At 48.5% G+C, this 14,326-nt stretch overlaps 1 protein-coding gene across 7 annotated transcripts in view; it reads left to right on the plus strand.

Moving 5' to 3' along the window:
• Positions 1-14,326, plus strand: part of TRIO (trio Rho guanine nucleotide exchange factor) — a 312,768-nt gene that overhangs the window by 162,104 nt on the left and 136,338 nt on the right. For all 7 annotated transcript variants that reach the window (XR_007245439.1, XM_048507596.1, XM_048507598.1 and 4 more), the window contains exons 12-18: positions 823-992; positions 1,253-1,427; positions 1,970-2,165; positions 4,416-4,582; positions 6,650-6,769; positions 8,073-8,264; positions 9,822-9,971. Coding sequence is in view for 6 of the 7 variants with exons in the window: in XM_048507596.1 (XP_048363553.1) it covers positions 823-992; positions 1,253-1,427; positions 1,970-2,165; positions 4,416-4,582; positions 6,650-6,769; positions 8,073-8,264; positions 9,822-9,971 (1,170 nt within the window). In the remaining variant the exon portion in view is untranslated. The remainder of the gene's footprint in view (positions 1-822; positions 993-1,252; positions 1,428-1,969; positions 2,166-4,415; positions 4,583-6,649; positions 6,770-8,072; positions 8,265-9,821; positions 9,972-14,326) is intronic.

The raw sequence follows: 14,326 nt of genomic DNA on the forward strand, positions 1-14,326 counted from the left end.
CTCAATATAAAGTGCGCAGTGCACTTATTGTGCTATTGTGATTCCTAAACATCCACTTATCACTATACCTAATTGACTACCACTATATAATAACACATAACAAATACTTACCATACAACAAATACTTGTAATGGCGTACAATGATTTTGGAATATTCCTAACCCCTTTTCTTTAAACTGACCATTTTAAAATTTCACGGTTCATGACAAGCCTGGAGGCTCACAGCTCAGCAGAGGAGTCCACCCCGTGCATTCAGAGGCTGGGCAGAGCCTCTCCCCGCAATCTCACACTTAGGACAGACAGCACTGGGCAAAGTAGATGAATGACTCCGCTTCACAAGGCAACCTGCTGTGTTCTTAAAAGTAGGCTTTTCATTCGTAAGCTTCAACTGTTGAAGGAGATTCATGCCTGGAGTTGTTTCTACGGCCAGCACTGTTACATGAAGAATGGCCAGTTTTAAACAAGGTCTGGCAACAGTGCTGTCTCTGTGGGCGCAGGCCCAGCCCCCAAGGGCAGCACTTCAGCCCCAGGCCTTACGCCAGCCCCGAAGTGCCAGTCTGTAGGACCCCTCGCCCTGTGGGCAGAGAGAGCAGGAGGAGGGGGAGGGGGAGGCTGGTGGGGAAACGGATCCCTTGTGGGTTTGTGGCAAAGGGAGACTTGACTGAGAGCACAGTGCTGCTCCAGCCACGATTCTCGGCCACGTCACAAACTCCTTGGGCCAGCCCCCAGCCCCTGGCCTCGGAACGAATAAGGTGAGGAAATGATAACATAATTAATAAGGGTGTTGCGCCCTTCGTGGCCTTGTCTTCTCTTTCCTCGCAGCTGTGGACGTGGCTGGAAGAGCTGCAGAAAGAACTGCTGGACGACGTCTACGCTGAGTCCGTGGAGGCCGTGCAGGAGCTGATCAAAAGGTTTGGCCAGCAGCAGCAGACCACTCTTCAGGTGACGGTGAATGTCATCAAGGAAGGGGAGGACCTGATCCAGCAGCTGAGGTAAGGTGGCTTCCCCTGTGGTATACTCCCCCTCCCCTCCCCACAACACACACACACACACACACACACACACACACACACACACACACACACACACACACACACACACACACACACACACACACACACACACACACACACACACACACACACACACACACACACACACACACACACACACACACACACCCTGCGTTCCAGTCTTGATTTCTTGTGATGTTACCTTTGTGTGTATGTGTTCTTTTTTAAAAAACAAACAGGGATTCTGCAATCTCAAGTAACAAGACTCCCCATAACAGCTCCATCAATCACATCGAGACTGTCCTTCAACAGCTGGACGAAGCCCAGTCACAAATGGAGGAGCTTTTCCAGGAGCGCAAAATCAAACTGGAGCTCTTCTTACAGTTGCGAATATTTGAGAGAGACGCCATTGATGTGAGTCGCTCTTGAGCTGAACACCGCTCTGCCATTAAGTCTTTCCTTTCTCACCTGGTTGAATTACAAGTTGGAGATTCACTTGAAGAGTTAAAAATACAAATCCATCCACTCCTTCCCTGCTCTTGAGTTCAGCTCCTCACGCTTTCACTTGGATATGAGCTGCGAAATGTGCAGGGGCGTGCCTGTGGTTCGGAGACAGCAGTGGCCGGGGTGGGGGGTGGGGGTGTTAGATTGTTAGAGAATTTGTACAGGTTTTGGTTTTCTGCCAGAAATATATTTAAAAGTTTATTTCCATTCTAGATTTTAAGTGTCAAATATCTGATTGCAGTTCAAGAGGAGCTCCTTTTGTCTCAAAAATTAGTCATCACTGAATAAATTATCTCTCTTGCCAATCGGAAAAGCAGTCTTGGCTAGTAAGGCTTTGAGGCTGCATTCACCTGGTGCTTAGACTTTCCCAAGGCATTTACAAACACTTCGGGAAAATCTTCACTGTGCGTAAACAGATGCTGAACGGCTTTTCGTCCTCTTTTTGACTGTAGATCATTTCAGACCTTGAATCCTGGAATGATGAGCTATCTCAGCAAATGAACGATTTTGACACTGAGGACCTCACCATTGCTGAGCAGCGGCTCCAGCATCACGCAGACAAAGCCCTGACTATGAATAACCTGACCTTTGACGTGATCCACCAAGGGCAGGATCTCCTTCAGTACGTCAACGAAGTTCAAGCCTCTGGTAAGATGGATCTGTCCCACTGCAAACAGGTTACTAGATTTATAGGGACTGTCCAGGCTGGACTGGGAAGGGGTCAAACCCAGGGCTGCATGTTTATCTTGTTATTACTAAAGGAATTGCAACATTATCAAGCACTGAACAAATCTCACCCTAATAAAACATTTTAATTTGGAGAATTCATAAATATTTCAGTTTCCAATTGACATTCTAAGAATGTTTTACATTAAAGCTTTTGAGGTCATCCAGGATAGGTTCTTAACCTCTGCGAAGCAGCAGGAAGCCTAATTGGGTGCACTGCTGTAGAAAGGTATTTTGAATTCTAGGATCTGACTACTAGTTTCAGTGAATCCAAATGTTCAGACTTGAACTGCAGAATAGCCTCCCCCACAACTGCTTTTGAAAAATACACCCACAATTTTGAAAACAATTTAAAACATTTGTTGGTATGAAGTTGAAAGCTGGGTGGTGGTGGTTGTTTGGCCTGTGGAATGTCTTTCTCGAAGGGTTCATGAAACTAGCTGATAGTATAATCTTGAGTGCAAAGTGCTGGTAGGCCAAAAACCAAGAGAGTATTGTCACTAAGCTGTGAGACCAGAATGTGTTTTTGTCCTACTGTGAAGTGTGGTAATGGTATGTAAGGTCTTTTTGAAACGTCAACAGAAATAAATGGAAAGCATAAGGATCTTCAAAGGAAATCTTACCAGTAATAAAGCTGTAAGACGGTGATGGCAAACCTTTTCGAGACCGCGTGCCTAAATTGCAACCCAAAACCCACTTATTTATCACAAAGTGCCATCATGGCAATCTAACCTGAATACTGAGGTTTTAGTTTAGAAAAAACGGTTGGCTTCGAGGAGTGCGTTACTCGGGAGTAAGCTTGGTGGTAGTCAGTGGCTTTGCTTTGAAGCAACTGTTCAACTCATCCAATGGGTGAATCACGACTCAGAAGTAAGCCCCATTGCCAGCAACCAAGCTTACTCCCAGGTAAAGGATCGTTCTTTAGCTCTTCACATGAAAATCAGTGGGGTTTAACAGCTCTTAACAGGGTTACCTACACTGCTTCCCCAAAACTAGGTCTTAGGTTTAATGCTAATAATCAAGCCCAGCGGCCCAGGCCAGCCTAGATGTGTGTGTGTGGGTGGGGGGGGGACTCCGTTTGTGCGTGCCCACAGAGAGGGCTCCTGAGTGCCACCTCTGGCACCCGTGCTATAGGTTCGCCAACCACTGCTATAAGAGATGGACGAACCCTTCACAAAACTCTGGCGGAGGGACGAACCCTCCCCCCCTCCAGCAAGCCTCCCTACCCGTGGATCCTCTAATCCTCAGGCTGAGCAAGCCCTCCCCACCTCCCCTCTCCAAGCCCTTCCCGCCTCCCACCCAGCAACCCTTCCTGCCTATGGATCTTCTGATCCACGGGCTGAGGAAGCCCTCCCCACCTCCCCCCTGCAAGCCCTTCTCAGCCTCCCCCCCTCCAGCAAGCCTCCCTACCCGTGGATCCTCTAATCCTCAGGTTTTATTTATTTATTTATTTATTTATTGTTTCGATTTATAAACCGCCCCATCCCCTGGGGGCTCTGAGCAAACCCTCCCCACCTCCCCCCCCCCGCAAGCCCGTCTCAGCCTCCCCCTCTCCAGCAAGCCTCCCTACCTGTGGATCCTCTGATCCATGGGCTGAGCAAGCCTCCCCCCACCCCCGCAAGCCCTCCCAGCCTCCCCCCTCCCCCCCATCCACAGCAAGCCTACCGGCCTGCTGATCTGTCCCCTGCCTGCCCTCGCCCCCTGCCCTATCTAGGCCTGCTGTATTGCTTACCCTACAGCGGGCTTTACTGCTAGTGAATAGTAAAATGTAACTAGTAAATTTGATGGAAGAAGATGACTTCGCTTGAAGTGAAGTGACGCAAACCTAAACTCAGCTGAACTCCCTGTGCACAGCCCTAACGGGTTGCCAACGCAGGCAGTCCTGGATTCTCCAAATGACATTTAAATGTGCCTGCAGGCCGTTCAGCTCAGTGCCCCTGGCACACTTGGGCCCTCTTCCCAAGAGCTGAGATGTCTGCAGACATCCCCCTTACACTGCTACCTTTTTACAACAACCTCCTTTTGAAAATACAAGAGGCCGAGATTCTCCACACCATAAGAGTGCTGGACGTGGGATTTGTGGAGGATTTTGAGCCCTATATCCTTGGGGATGTTTTCCAATGCGACTTTGTTCCCATCCCTACCTGTATAATTTCTTGGTGGCGGCCGTAGGTGTGGAACTTCTTTGTGACAGAGATGTGGACATGGCGACTCGCGTGCAGGACTTGCTGGAGTTCCTTCATGAGAAGCAGCAGGAGCTTGACTTGGCAGCTGAGCAACATCGAAAACACCTGGAGCAGTGTGTGCAACTGCGCCACCTTCAGGCCGAAGTCAAGCAGGTACAGCACACGGCAGGACGCTCAGCCCCTTGCCCAGCCTGATCCTAAGGTGGTTACTTGAAGTAACTGTAGGCCAGAGGGGCAAACCAGGCTGTTGTGGTTTGTGTGAATGAATGCTGAATGGCTTCTAGTGAGATAACCAGTTTTTCACTCTGTTATTTGAGCCCTTGGAATGCTTGTCTGTGACTGTCGGCAGACACAAAGGCATATAAAATCATATACATGCAAATGGGTGCAATCTCTCTCGCATGCGCCTGTCTCTGAAGCATCTAGGTAGCTGATAGGAAACTTCTTCCAGGCAGTTTCCACAGGACTCACTTGGCAGCAGGGATGTGCGGGGGTTTCTCCGTCAGGGAGCAGCGCTGATGATAGCTGTGAACCCTGACAGCCAGCTGCAGCCTCCCTGTCCTGCCGGAGGTGGACCGCAGGAGAGAAGGCCGCTCATTTGCCAGAGGAGAGGCTGGTGGCTGTTGGGAACAGGATGCTGGACTCAAGGGACGCCGGCTCTGATCCAGCAGGGCTCTCCTTGCTGCGTGCGGAGCTGCTTAGATTACTTTACGTCATAGGGTGATATTGTACTGCTGTATCTAGTCTTACTCTGCCTGCTGCCCGAGTTCTGGTTTTAAAATGCAAGTTGCCCCTTTCCCTGCAGAGCTGATGGCAGGCTTCTCATGCGAACGTCAGGTTTTGTGTTTGCTTGGATCTATGTTCAGCTTGAAAAATAAATATAACTTCGCGTTCTGGGCAGTGAAAAGATTTTTTCAATTTCTGTTTTATTCTGTGTTTTGGGGCAGTGGGCTGCCGTTTCTCTTCTCTGACATAAGCAACATCAATGCAAAAATACTCACTCCATGCTGAAGCCAGGAAGTGGTGAGGTCTTGCTGTTTCCCATTTGAGTTGGGAAAATGTCCATAGCTCGGCAGGTGTCAGATTGGCCACGTTATTTGTGGCATTTTTGTTTCCTGCGGTACTCGGGCACCACTCTTGCCCCTCGTGGCCATGACTTCCTGTCAGCTTTGCTGCTGTTGGGCCAGGGCAGCTGAGGGCATGCCCCCTCCCAGCCAGTTATCGCAGGCTTTGACTTGGCTCCAAGGCCTGGTCGTCTGAGTAAGCACTGGCCGGGTGTGGCTGTTTTCAGAGGTGTTCTCCATAGCAATATATACATTTGCACTTTGACGGTCAGCTTCCCTGTTGTGCTTCGCTCTTGCAAACTGTTCCCCTTGTGCTCTTTAACATTATTATGACTTAAAATATTTCTATATTTCCCTAATGTGGGCACATAAAAATATAAAAACGTAAACATAAAATGTACAGATAGGGAAGAGGGCTAATAAGAGTCAGCAAGGGAATGCCGAACAAAGCAAAAAAGTAGAGCCAGATGGACGAATCTCCTGGGGAGGGAAGTTCCAAGGCTTCGGTGCCATAACCCGGAGCTTTTTTTCAAGTTGTCACCCAACGAACTTTAGGGCCTGGAGTGGTCAGGGTGGTTTAGATTATTTATCATTTAAAAGACACCCCCTCACACTCTCTCTCTCTCTCTCTCTCTCTCTCTCTCTCTCTCTCTCTCTCTCTCTCTCTCTCTCTCTCTCTCTCACACACACACACACACACACACACACACACACACACACACACACACACACACACACACACACACACACACACACACGCACGGTTTTACAGGTATGTAACAGGTATCCAAGGAAGCCATACTGCATGAAGGTGGCAGGGCTTCTTGGGGCTCTGTGTGTATGTTGAATATTCCTCTATGGAGAAACCACAAAGCCACAGTACCAGTTCCGTTTGCACCAGACAAATGCTGTTAGATGTTTAGCTGAGGATAGTAGGAATGAGGAAATTTATCAGGAATATAGCGGTGGGTTTATTTTTATTGTTAGGCTGCCTTTTATGTATCTATATTTGAGGGGGCTTCAGACTGTCGGGAAGAGGTATAGAGAAATAATGTTTGAATGGGAGTTTTCCAGTGGACATAGATAATTTTAATAGGTGTTAGGCCAGGTGTAAAGGGAAAATTTCTGAACTGTGTCGTTTTGTATGTCTTTTTAGGTACTGGGTTGGATCCGAAATGGGGAGTCCATGTTAAATGCTGGCCTCATCACTGCTAGCTCACTGCAGGAGGCCGAGCAGCTGCAGCGCGAACACGAGCAGTTCCAGCACGCGATTGAGGTACGGATAAGTGATTATCAAGGTAGCAGCATCTCTCCCCTCTCAGCCCCGCCGTCGGTGAGGGTGGCAGGGTCTCCTCTCAGCCATGTTCTCCGGCCAGCTTGCCCCGCACTGCTCTGGTGAGGCTTCCTCCTGGCTCAGCTGCTGGCAGGGCTGGGCCTGGTTCTCTGAAGCAACAGTGGCTGAAGCGCGCTGTTTTTAATTTTCAGAGTTTTCTGCAGACCTAGGAGGTCCCCCAAGCCTGCAGAAATGTCTGTTGGGAGTCAGTGTGCTCCCTCTCTGTGCATTTAGGTATCCTCAGATATCTTCTCTGCCACCCCCCTAAGATATAAAACCCAGTCTCTCAAGTAATTAGAGCCTTGGGTGCCCTGGTAAGTCTGCCTCTGAGCAAATTCAAAGGCAGAGCTTGGACCTCTGCCCCCACCCCATTTGTGTCCTTGGTGTGGTCTTAGTGTGTGGGTGGGATTTCAGACACAAACGGGAAAGAAGCTTTATCACTGAACATTAAACTAGAACCTATCCACAGGAATTGCAGTCGTAGTTTAGAGATAGAGATCCAAGGAAATCAAATGGAAAAACTCATCTAACTAAGCTACACTCCTCCAAGATGGTGACCTTAGATGAAGCAACACATTCCTGTCCCCTTGCTGCCCCCTTGGCAGAGGACAAAGGTTGCCCCATCTGGCAAAGGGTTTGAACCCAACACAAAAGGAGATTTCATCCTTAAAAATGTCTGCCTGCTTAGGTTAAAAAAAAAACAATCCAAAGTTAGGAATCCCACCGCTTGTGGGAGAAGCTCAGCTGTCTGCGAATGAGGCCCTCGGGAATGTCATCCATGTCTCCCTCTCCCCAGCCAAATTTCATGAGGCCCATCATCCTATCATACCATACCCCCCCCACCCCCACCCCCTGCAATTATAACAGGCCTCCTGTGAAGAGGTGGATTTTCAGCAGGAATGTGAGGAAAGAGGGAGATGAGCCTAAACCGTGTCTCTACATTCTTCTCCTGGCTTCCTGAGCAGCCTCTCCGTGTGACAGTGTGACAGTCGCATGCTTTCCAGTGTGCCGACGAGTGTCACTCTCAGATACATCCTTTGGATGCAGTGTTGCATCCCTGACTCTCCACCTTTGCTGCTTTACTTAGATAGAAGGGAGCAGATGGGGAAGAGATGGAGAATGTGCGTCTGACTAGCCTATACGCGAGTGGTAATTCTGTTGCAAATAAACATGGGCAGCCCAAGAGTGGAATATGCTCAGAGTGCATTGATAAATGAAGCAGCATATCTTCCGATCATTTAATCAGAAAACACATCAGAGTGCACTGCAGGTGCAGCAGAAAGCGGAGGCGATGTTGCAGGCTAATCATTACGACATGGACATGATCCGCGACTGTGCTGAGAAGGTGGCCTCTCACTGGCAGCAGCTGATGCTCAAGATGGAGGACCGCCTCAAGCTCGTGAATGCGTCGGTGGCCTTTTACAAAACGTCCGAGCAGGTACATGGTGATGTGAGTTGCCTTCAGAGCGACTTTATGTGATGTTAGTTTAAAGCCTGTATTCACTGAACTGAGGTTAATAAGGTAAACCAGTTCAATTGTATAGACCTGAGCAATTTGTTATGTTCTCATTATCGACACCCAGCATTGTAATAGTATTTGTAAGTTGACTGACATTTTCCTGTTTCTAGAACCCCCAAGCATTTATAGCAGGCATAATTGATCTTTGTAGGGGAAATAAAAGCACAGACACCCTGAAGGAGCCGTGTTTCACAGCCAGGGTTTTAGAAGTTTTTCATTTAAGCAGTCATTGGATTCTGACTTCAGCTGAACAAATGTGGCCCTTATTTAATTTATTTGTTTATTTGTGGCATTTTTATGTGGCTGCTCTTGCAGCAGAGGGAAGCAACAAAGACAAGCAGTTTCTGGGCTGCCTTGTTGGGAGTGGCTGCCTGGATCTGGGGCCCCTGGTTCTGCCTGGGCTTTAAGCACCTGCAAAGAAGGGGAGAAGAGTCAGCCCAGCGGGGACTCAGGTGCTCCTCGTTTGCTGCCGATAAGATCTTCCTCACGCCCCGCCACCAACAGAAGCCGCTGCCCGGTGTCTGTGGCCCCCACGAATGTCACATTGCACATTTTGTAGCCCTTCACTGCAGCGAGCTTCCTTATGCTTACCGAGAGCGGTCAGGGGAATGTGGCCAATGACTGTTCAGCGCTTTCCATCTCTGTATTCTGACCTTGGCCTTTCCTCCAAGGAACTCAGTGTGGTTTACATGGTGCTGCCCTGACAACGTCCCTGAGAGGTGGGTTGAGCTGAGAGAGACTGTGTAACTCCAGGGAACTTCATAGCTGCCTGGATCTCACAGGTCCTGCCTTGTTACTGGTAACCCTTGCACCCCACTGGCCATAGACAGTAGAAGAGGGAGAGGAGGATCAGGCAGTGCGAGGCTGGGCCACTGAAAGCCATACCTGTGCACAACATCCCCTGCAAGCCGCAAGGCCACTCAGACGCTGTCATGGTGCCAGGCAGATCAGGCAGCTGCCGGCAGGGGAAACTTTCACAGAAGAGCTCTTGCAGGTGGCTCTGTGCCAGTCAGTGGTAGAGAACTTCTGCACAATTCCCTACCGTGGTTGGAGGGACGGTTGCCCAGGTGGCTTCTCCAAAGCCCAGGCACAGCCCTGAAACCAGTCTCTTTTGTGGAAACTTTTGTTTTTAAAGGGAGCCCTCAAAATTAATTGTAGGTCAGAAGCAATTAATTTCTGCTCAAGCTAAAATCTGTCCATCTCATGTTACCACTCAAGTCATTCAGTTCCTGGCCACGAGGCAGGCAGAATTCACTTCCACAATAAATTGGTGGTAGGGAAGCATCCTCTGTTCACATGGAGAAGAGTTTGGGGTTCGTAAAATGTGCAGTGTAGTGCTGACCCAAGGGTGACTTCTGAGGAAGTTGTCAAATCTGGTAACAGATTTTGAGGGGGCTGTCACTTTGTCCTGGTGCTCAGGGCTCCTGCCCCACTCCACAAATGTACAGTCTCAGCGCTTCACCTTTTAATTGGCAGGTATGCAGCGTGCTGGAAAGCCTGGAGCAAGAATATAAGCGGGAAGAAGACTGGTGTGGAGGAGCTGACAAATTAGGGCCCAACTCGGAAACGGATCACGTGACTCCTATGATTAGCAAGCACCTTGAGCAAAAAGAGGCATTTTTAAAGGTAACTTCAGCAGTTTTATGTCTGTGTATTGTGGAGTAGGCTGTGGGAAATGGACCCTTGTGGGTATCTAAGAACTTCCTGGCTTCAGCTCCCGCCCAGACCCCAGCCCATCTCCTGAGCCAGTCAGGATCAAGCCCATCAATCTGGGGAAACTATCCTACTTTGAGTGTCAAGATCTCCTAGGATGCCTTTTCAGAGCACCACCATAATGTTGCAGATGAGCAGAGTATCCTCTAAGTCCTTGGCATGAAAATGTAATTAAGTGATTTGTTATTACCTGGCTAGTTAGATTGTTTTGCATGGAGGGTCCCTCAGAACTTATTTGGTTTTTCTGTCCTTTGTTTTTAGCCATTTTTCAGAATGGTTTTAGTTAGAAACAGGAAGTCAGAACATTTCGGCTGAACTGAGCTCAGCACATGTTTTCTAACACCTGAAGAGTTGTTAAAAAATCCCCCAAATAAATGAACCAGCTGTTGCTGAAAGCTTTGCAGGAAATTGAGTCCTGTGGTCATGGTTGGTGGTAATTCTAGTGTTCAGGTTCAACTTAGAGTCATGATACTGTTGGAAGCAACTTAGAACAAGTTTCCAAGCGCAGATCCCTCCGGCAGTTCATGCAGGCGCTTCTTACCTTGTGGCTGAGAAGCAGGTGATTCTCTGATGTTGCTTCCCAGTGGGATTTTCCTGTTTGTGTCACACGCACGCACGCATGCAGACACACACACACACACACGGTTTTTATTTCCCTATCCAAGCTGATCCGCCATTTTGTCCACCTATCTTTTGTTGTTTCCATGTGTGACGGGTTGGGCTTAAATGCGTTTCATTTTAAAAGGTTCGGTTTAGCCAGAGCAACAGCATCAAAGTGTTAACCAGAGCGCCACCTGATTGGCTGGCTGAAAATGCAGTAGCCAGGAGCCATAGAAATGGTGCGCTGGCTGATCTAAAAGCAGGAAGAGTCCTGCCAGAAGGAGACGGGCAGAGTCTTGGCAGCAGCTTGTGAGTCTGGAGGCCGAGTGGGCCACAGAGACACAGCAGGGAGAGCAGCCAAAGGGCTGAGCAGAAAGAGGGAGACTGAGCTCACAGGAATGCTCCTCAGCCCACACAGAGTGCTTGGCTAGTGTCGCATGAGGAGACCACACCCAGATACTGGCACCTTTGAGCCCATGAGGGTGTGTTTCGCTTCACTGGCAGAGTTAAGAGTGGGCTTAGGGCAGGGGTAGGGAACCTGCGGCTCTCCAGATGTTCAGGAACTACAATTCCCATCAGCCCCTACCAGCATGGCCAATTGGCCATGCTGACAGAGGCTGATGGGAATTGTAGTTCCTGAACATCTGGAGAGCCGCAGGTTCCCTACCCCTGGCTTAGGGGAACCCCCGTGTGAGTTCCTGTTGGAGTTAAGGGTGGGAGTTTAAGGAAAGTGTTCAGAACTGTGGTGTAAAGGTTTACCCTAAGCAAAGATACCTGTGCGTGTGTGAACCTCTACATGAAGTCCTCTGTAAATGAAACAACTATCTCTAAGTAAAGCTAAATCTTGTAACTGAAACAGCCATTTAAGTGAACCTGCATTTGCTCTGTAACCTCTAAAAAGTTTCTGTCTAAAGTAGCGCTTAAATGCCTCTCTGAAACAACAGCCCGAGAAGAGAAGTTATGGTTAATCTTTCAAATGCCTCTCTAAGATACGTTTTGACCACAGTTTCTGGTGGCAGCATTTATTATCTATAGATTAGTTTTCCCTGACAGGATTTCTGTTTAAATGGCCTGAGAGAGAGAGAGAGAGAGAGAGAGAGAGAGAGAGAGAGAGAGAGAGAGAGAGAGAGTGCGGGAGGGCCAAGGCCAACAAGCAGCTACCAAACCTCCACCCTCAGCAACATTTTGGGGCCTTTGCCTCCCGTCAGGGGGTGGGTGCTGTTATACCGGGCAACCTCCATTTGGGGCGGTTTCTTGCTGCCTTTTGGGAGGGAGGGAGGGAGGGAGGGGAATATTAAAAAACTATTGATAGTTCACTGAAACAGGCTGTTTTACTTGCCAGACCAAGGTCTGCCATGCCAGGGAGTAACAGCAAAAAATCTTGTTGGGGGTGGGTGGCTAGAGGGATGGAGGAAAGAAAGCAGCAGCAGCTGAGGGGGAAAGACATGGAAAGCCGGCAAGAGCTCTCTTAATGAGCCCAGCCTTGAAGATTTCACCTGGTTCAATGCTCCATAATAGACTTTAAATGTAATTTTTTTTAAAAAGCCTATGGGGGTGGGGGGAACCTCCCCAAATCTTCTGATTGTCTTAAAATGGTGGCTGGGAGAATGGGAGGAACTATTGTGGGATGGTCAGGGGAAGGCAAGGAGGAGTGAGAAACCCCAAGGCAGTGATAATTCATAGGGATCTTCTAAACGTTCCCTGTACAGGGAGAAAAAAGTCGCATTTACAGAGTTCTCGGAAGCTGCAGGGATTCTCAGATCTGAGAACAAGGAGAGTGCTGAAGAGAGGGAAATGTGTGCGTAACTGAGAATCAAACTGAAGGGAATGTGCGTTCAAAGCGAAGGAGACCCCGCATGCATAAATTTGAGTAGCATTTGAGGACACACAAGGGAGGCATCTGCTTGATCTAAAGTGGATCCCACCAGTGACTTAACCATATTTTTAAACAATTCAGTTTTTAAAAAATAAAACTTGTTTGACTTGGGGGAGAGAGCTAAGGATGTATAGTTATCAATTGCAAAGGGCAGAGAACTTCTATGCTCATTTTTGGTCTGTGTAGTCCTCCTTTGGGACTGCACATCCACAGGATGATCTCAGAACTTTCTAGGCTGGAAAGGCACCCCTCCCTTCAGCACACATGGTGGCATTTTCCTGCCAAAATTGTGATGCATCGTGAGGGAGGATTTCCCCCCTTTTTGCTGCTGAGCTAGAAGCTCCAGCTTTGCTCTTTGTCTTTCTTCTTAGTGTTCCTTGTCTTCCCTCCCCCCCTCAATGGTTCAACAGTTTCTCCTAAGGAAATGTGCCCAGTGTGGGACAAAAATGACTCAAACCAATGAGTCTGACCGTATGAATGCTTGCTACCATTCCCAGCAATTTGGCCCCATAGGCAAGGAGTGATAGAACCTCATGTCTTCACACTGCTCTTTGGGAGAGGGTGCTGTTGGGCTCAGACAAACCAACAGCACAGTCATCTGCTGTGCAAGAGCATTCCTCATGGTGGGGATCCATAGATTCATCCTTTTGAGTTTTAACCCTGGATCCATACAGGCACTCTTCCATGTCCATCATCTGTCTCTTCTGTACAGGAGTACTTTAGAACTGTTTCCCAAGAAGTCCAAGATAAAATCTAAGCATATTGACAAGGGCTTAATTCCCCCAAACAACTTGAAAGACCTCCTGTAGTTCCTCAGGCGGAGGTGTTCAAGCCCAGGGGGTTAGAGGAAGGCCTCTGCCAATTCCATGAACCCCACCTCCAGGAGGAGCGAGATGGATTGCCTCATTGTGCTTCCCATTTTTTGCCAGTGAGGGAGAAGGCCTCCATTCTAGAAGTCCATGCCTTGGTCCATGCTCTTTCAGTTAGCTCTGTGGTCAGCTTATGTGATCACCTTTTGGCCCTTACAACTATCTTGGGGGAACCTGTTCACTGCCCCACCACTGCCTCTTCGACCTGCAGCTTCAGGCCTGTACCAGTCACACTCTTATCCCTTGGCTCCATTTTCCTTTTTCCAGAAGCATCAGTTCAATTTTGATGCACAGAAAGAGGCCTTTATTTCAGACATTGGATCTGAATTCCCCCCAGATCTGTTGCCTTATGAAGCAATAGATGAAACGGCTCCAGACTCACTAAACGAAAATCTTTGTTTGTACTCAGAGCAGATGTTAAAGATGGGAAAATTGTAAGGAATTCCAACGAGGCAGAAATAAAAGGCTTTTGGTTGAAAGACCATTTATTCAGACAACTTAGAAAGCTCACACACACGACATGACAGGAATGGGCCTTCCCGCCCAGGCCACAGGTTATAACCCCCTTGTTCCATCCCCCTCCCGGTCTCCAGTCCCATTCTCATGGGAACGGAATTCTCATCTCACTCTAAGAGATAAGCCCTCCAACAGTGTGGTTGCTGTAGATTCTGGCCCGTCGCCCGTGCCAGGAAACTCAGTCAAGGCCAAACGGCTGTGAAGAGATTCAGCCCCACTGAGATCTTTACAAAAATCCCCTGAGATGGATGTCTTGTCTTCAAATTCACAGCCAAGAATAAAATCACTGTTCTCTTTAATTTGGGTCTGCAGCCACAGTGTCTTTCTCCGCACTTGAAGATTTCATAGACATTGGCAAAGCCATCTTGGAAACCACCTCGCATAAACTGGAGAATGTGTGCGAGGTC

The sequence above is a fragment of the Sphaerodactylus townsendi genome, linkage group LG09 (assembly GCF_021028975.2).
Source record: "Sphaerodactylus townsendi isolate TG3544 linkage group LG09, MPM_Stown_v2.3, whole genome shotgun sequence".
Taxonomy (NCBI): domain Eukaryota; kingdom Metazoa; phylum Chordata; class Lepidosauria; order Squamata; family Sphaerodactylidae; genus Sphaerodactylus; species Sphaerodactylus townsendi.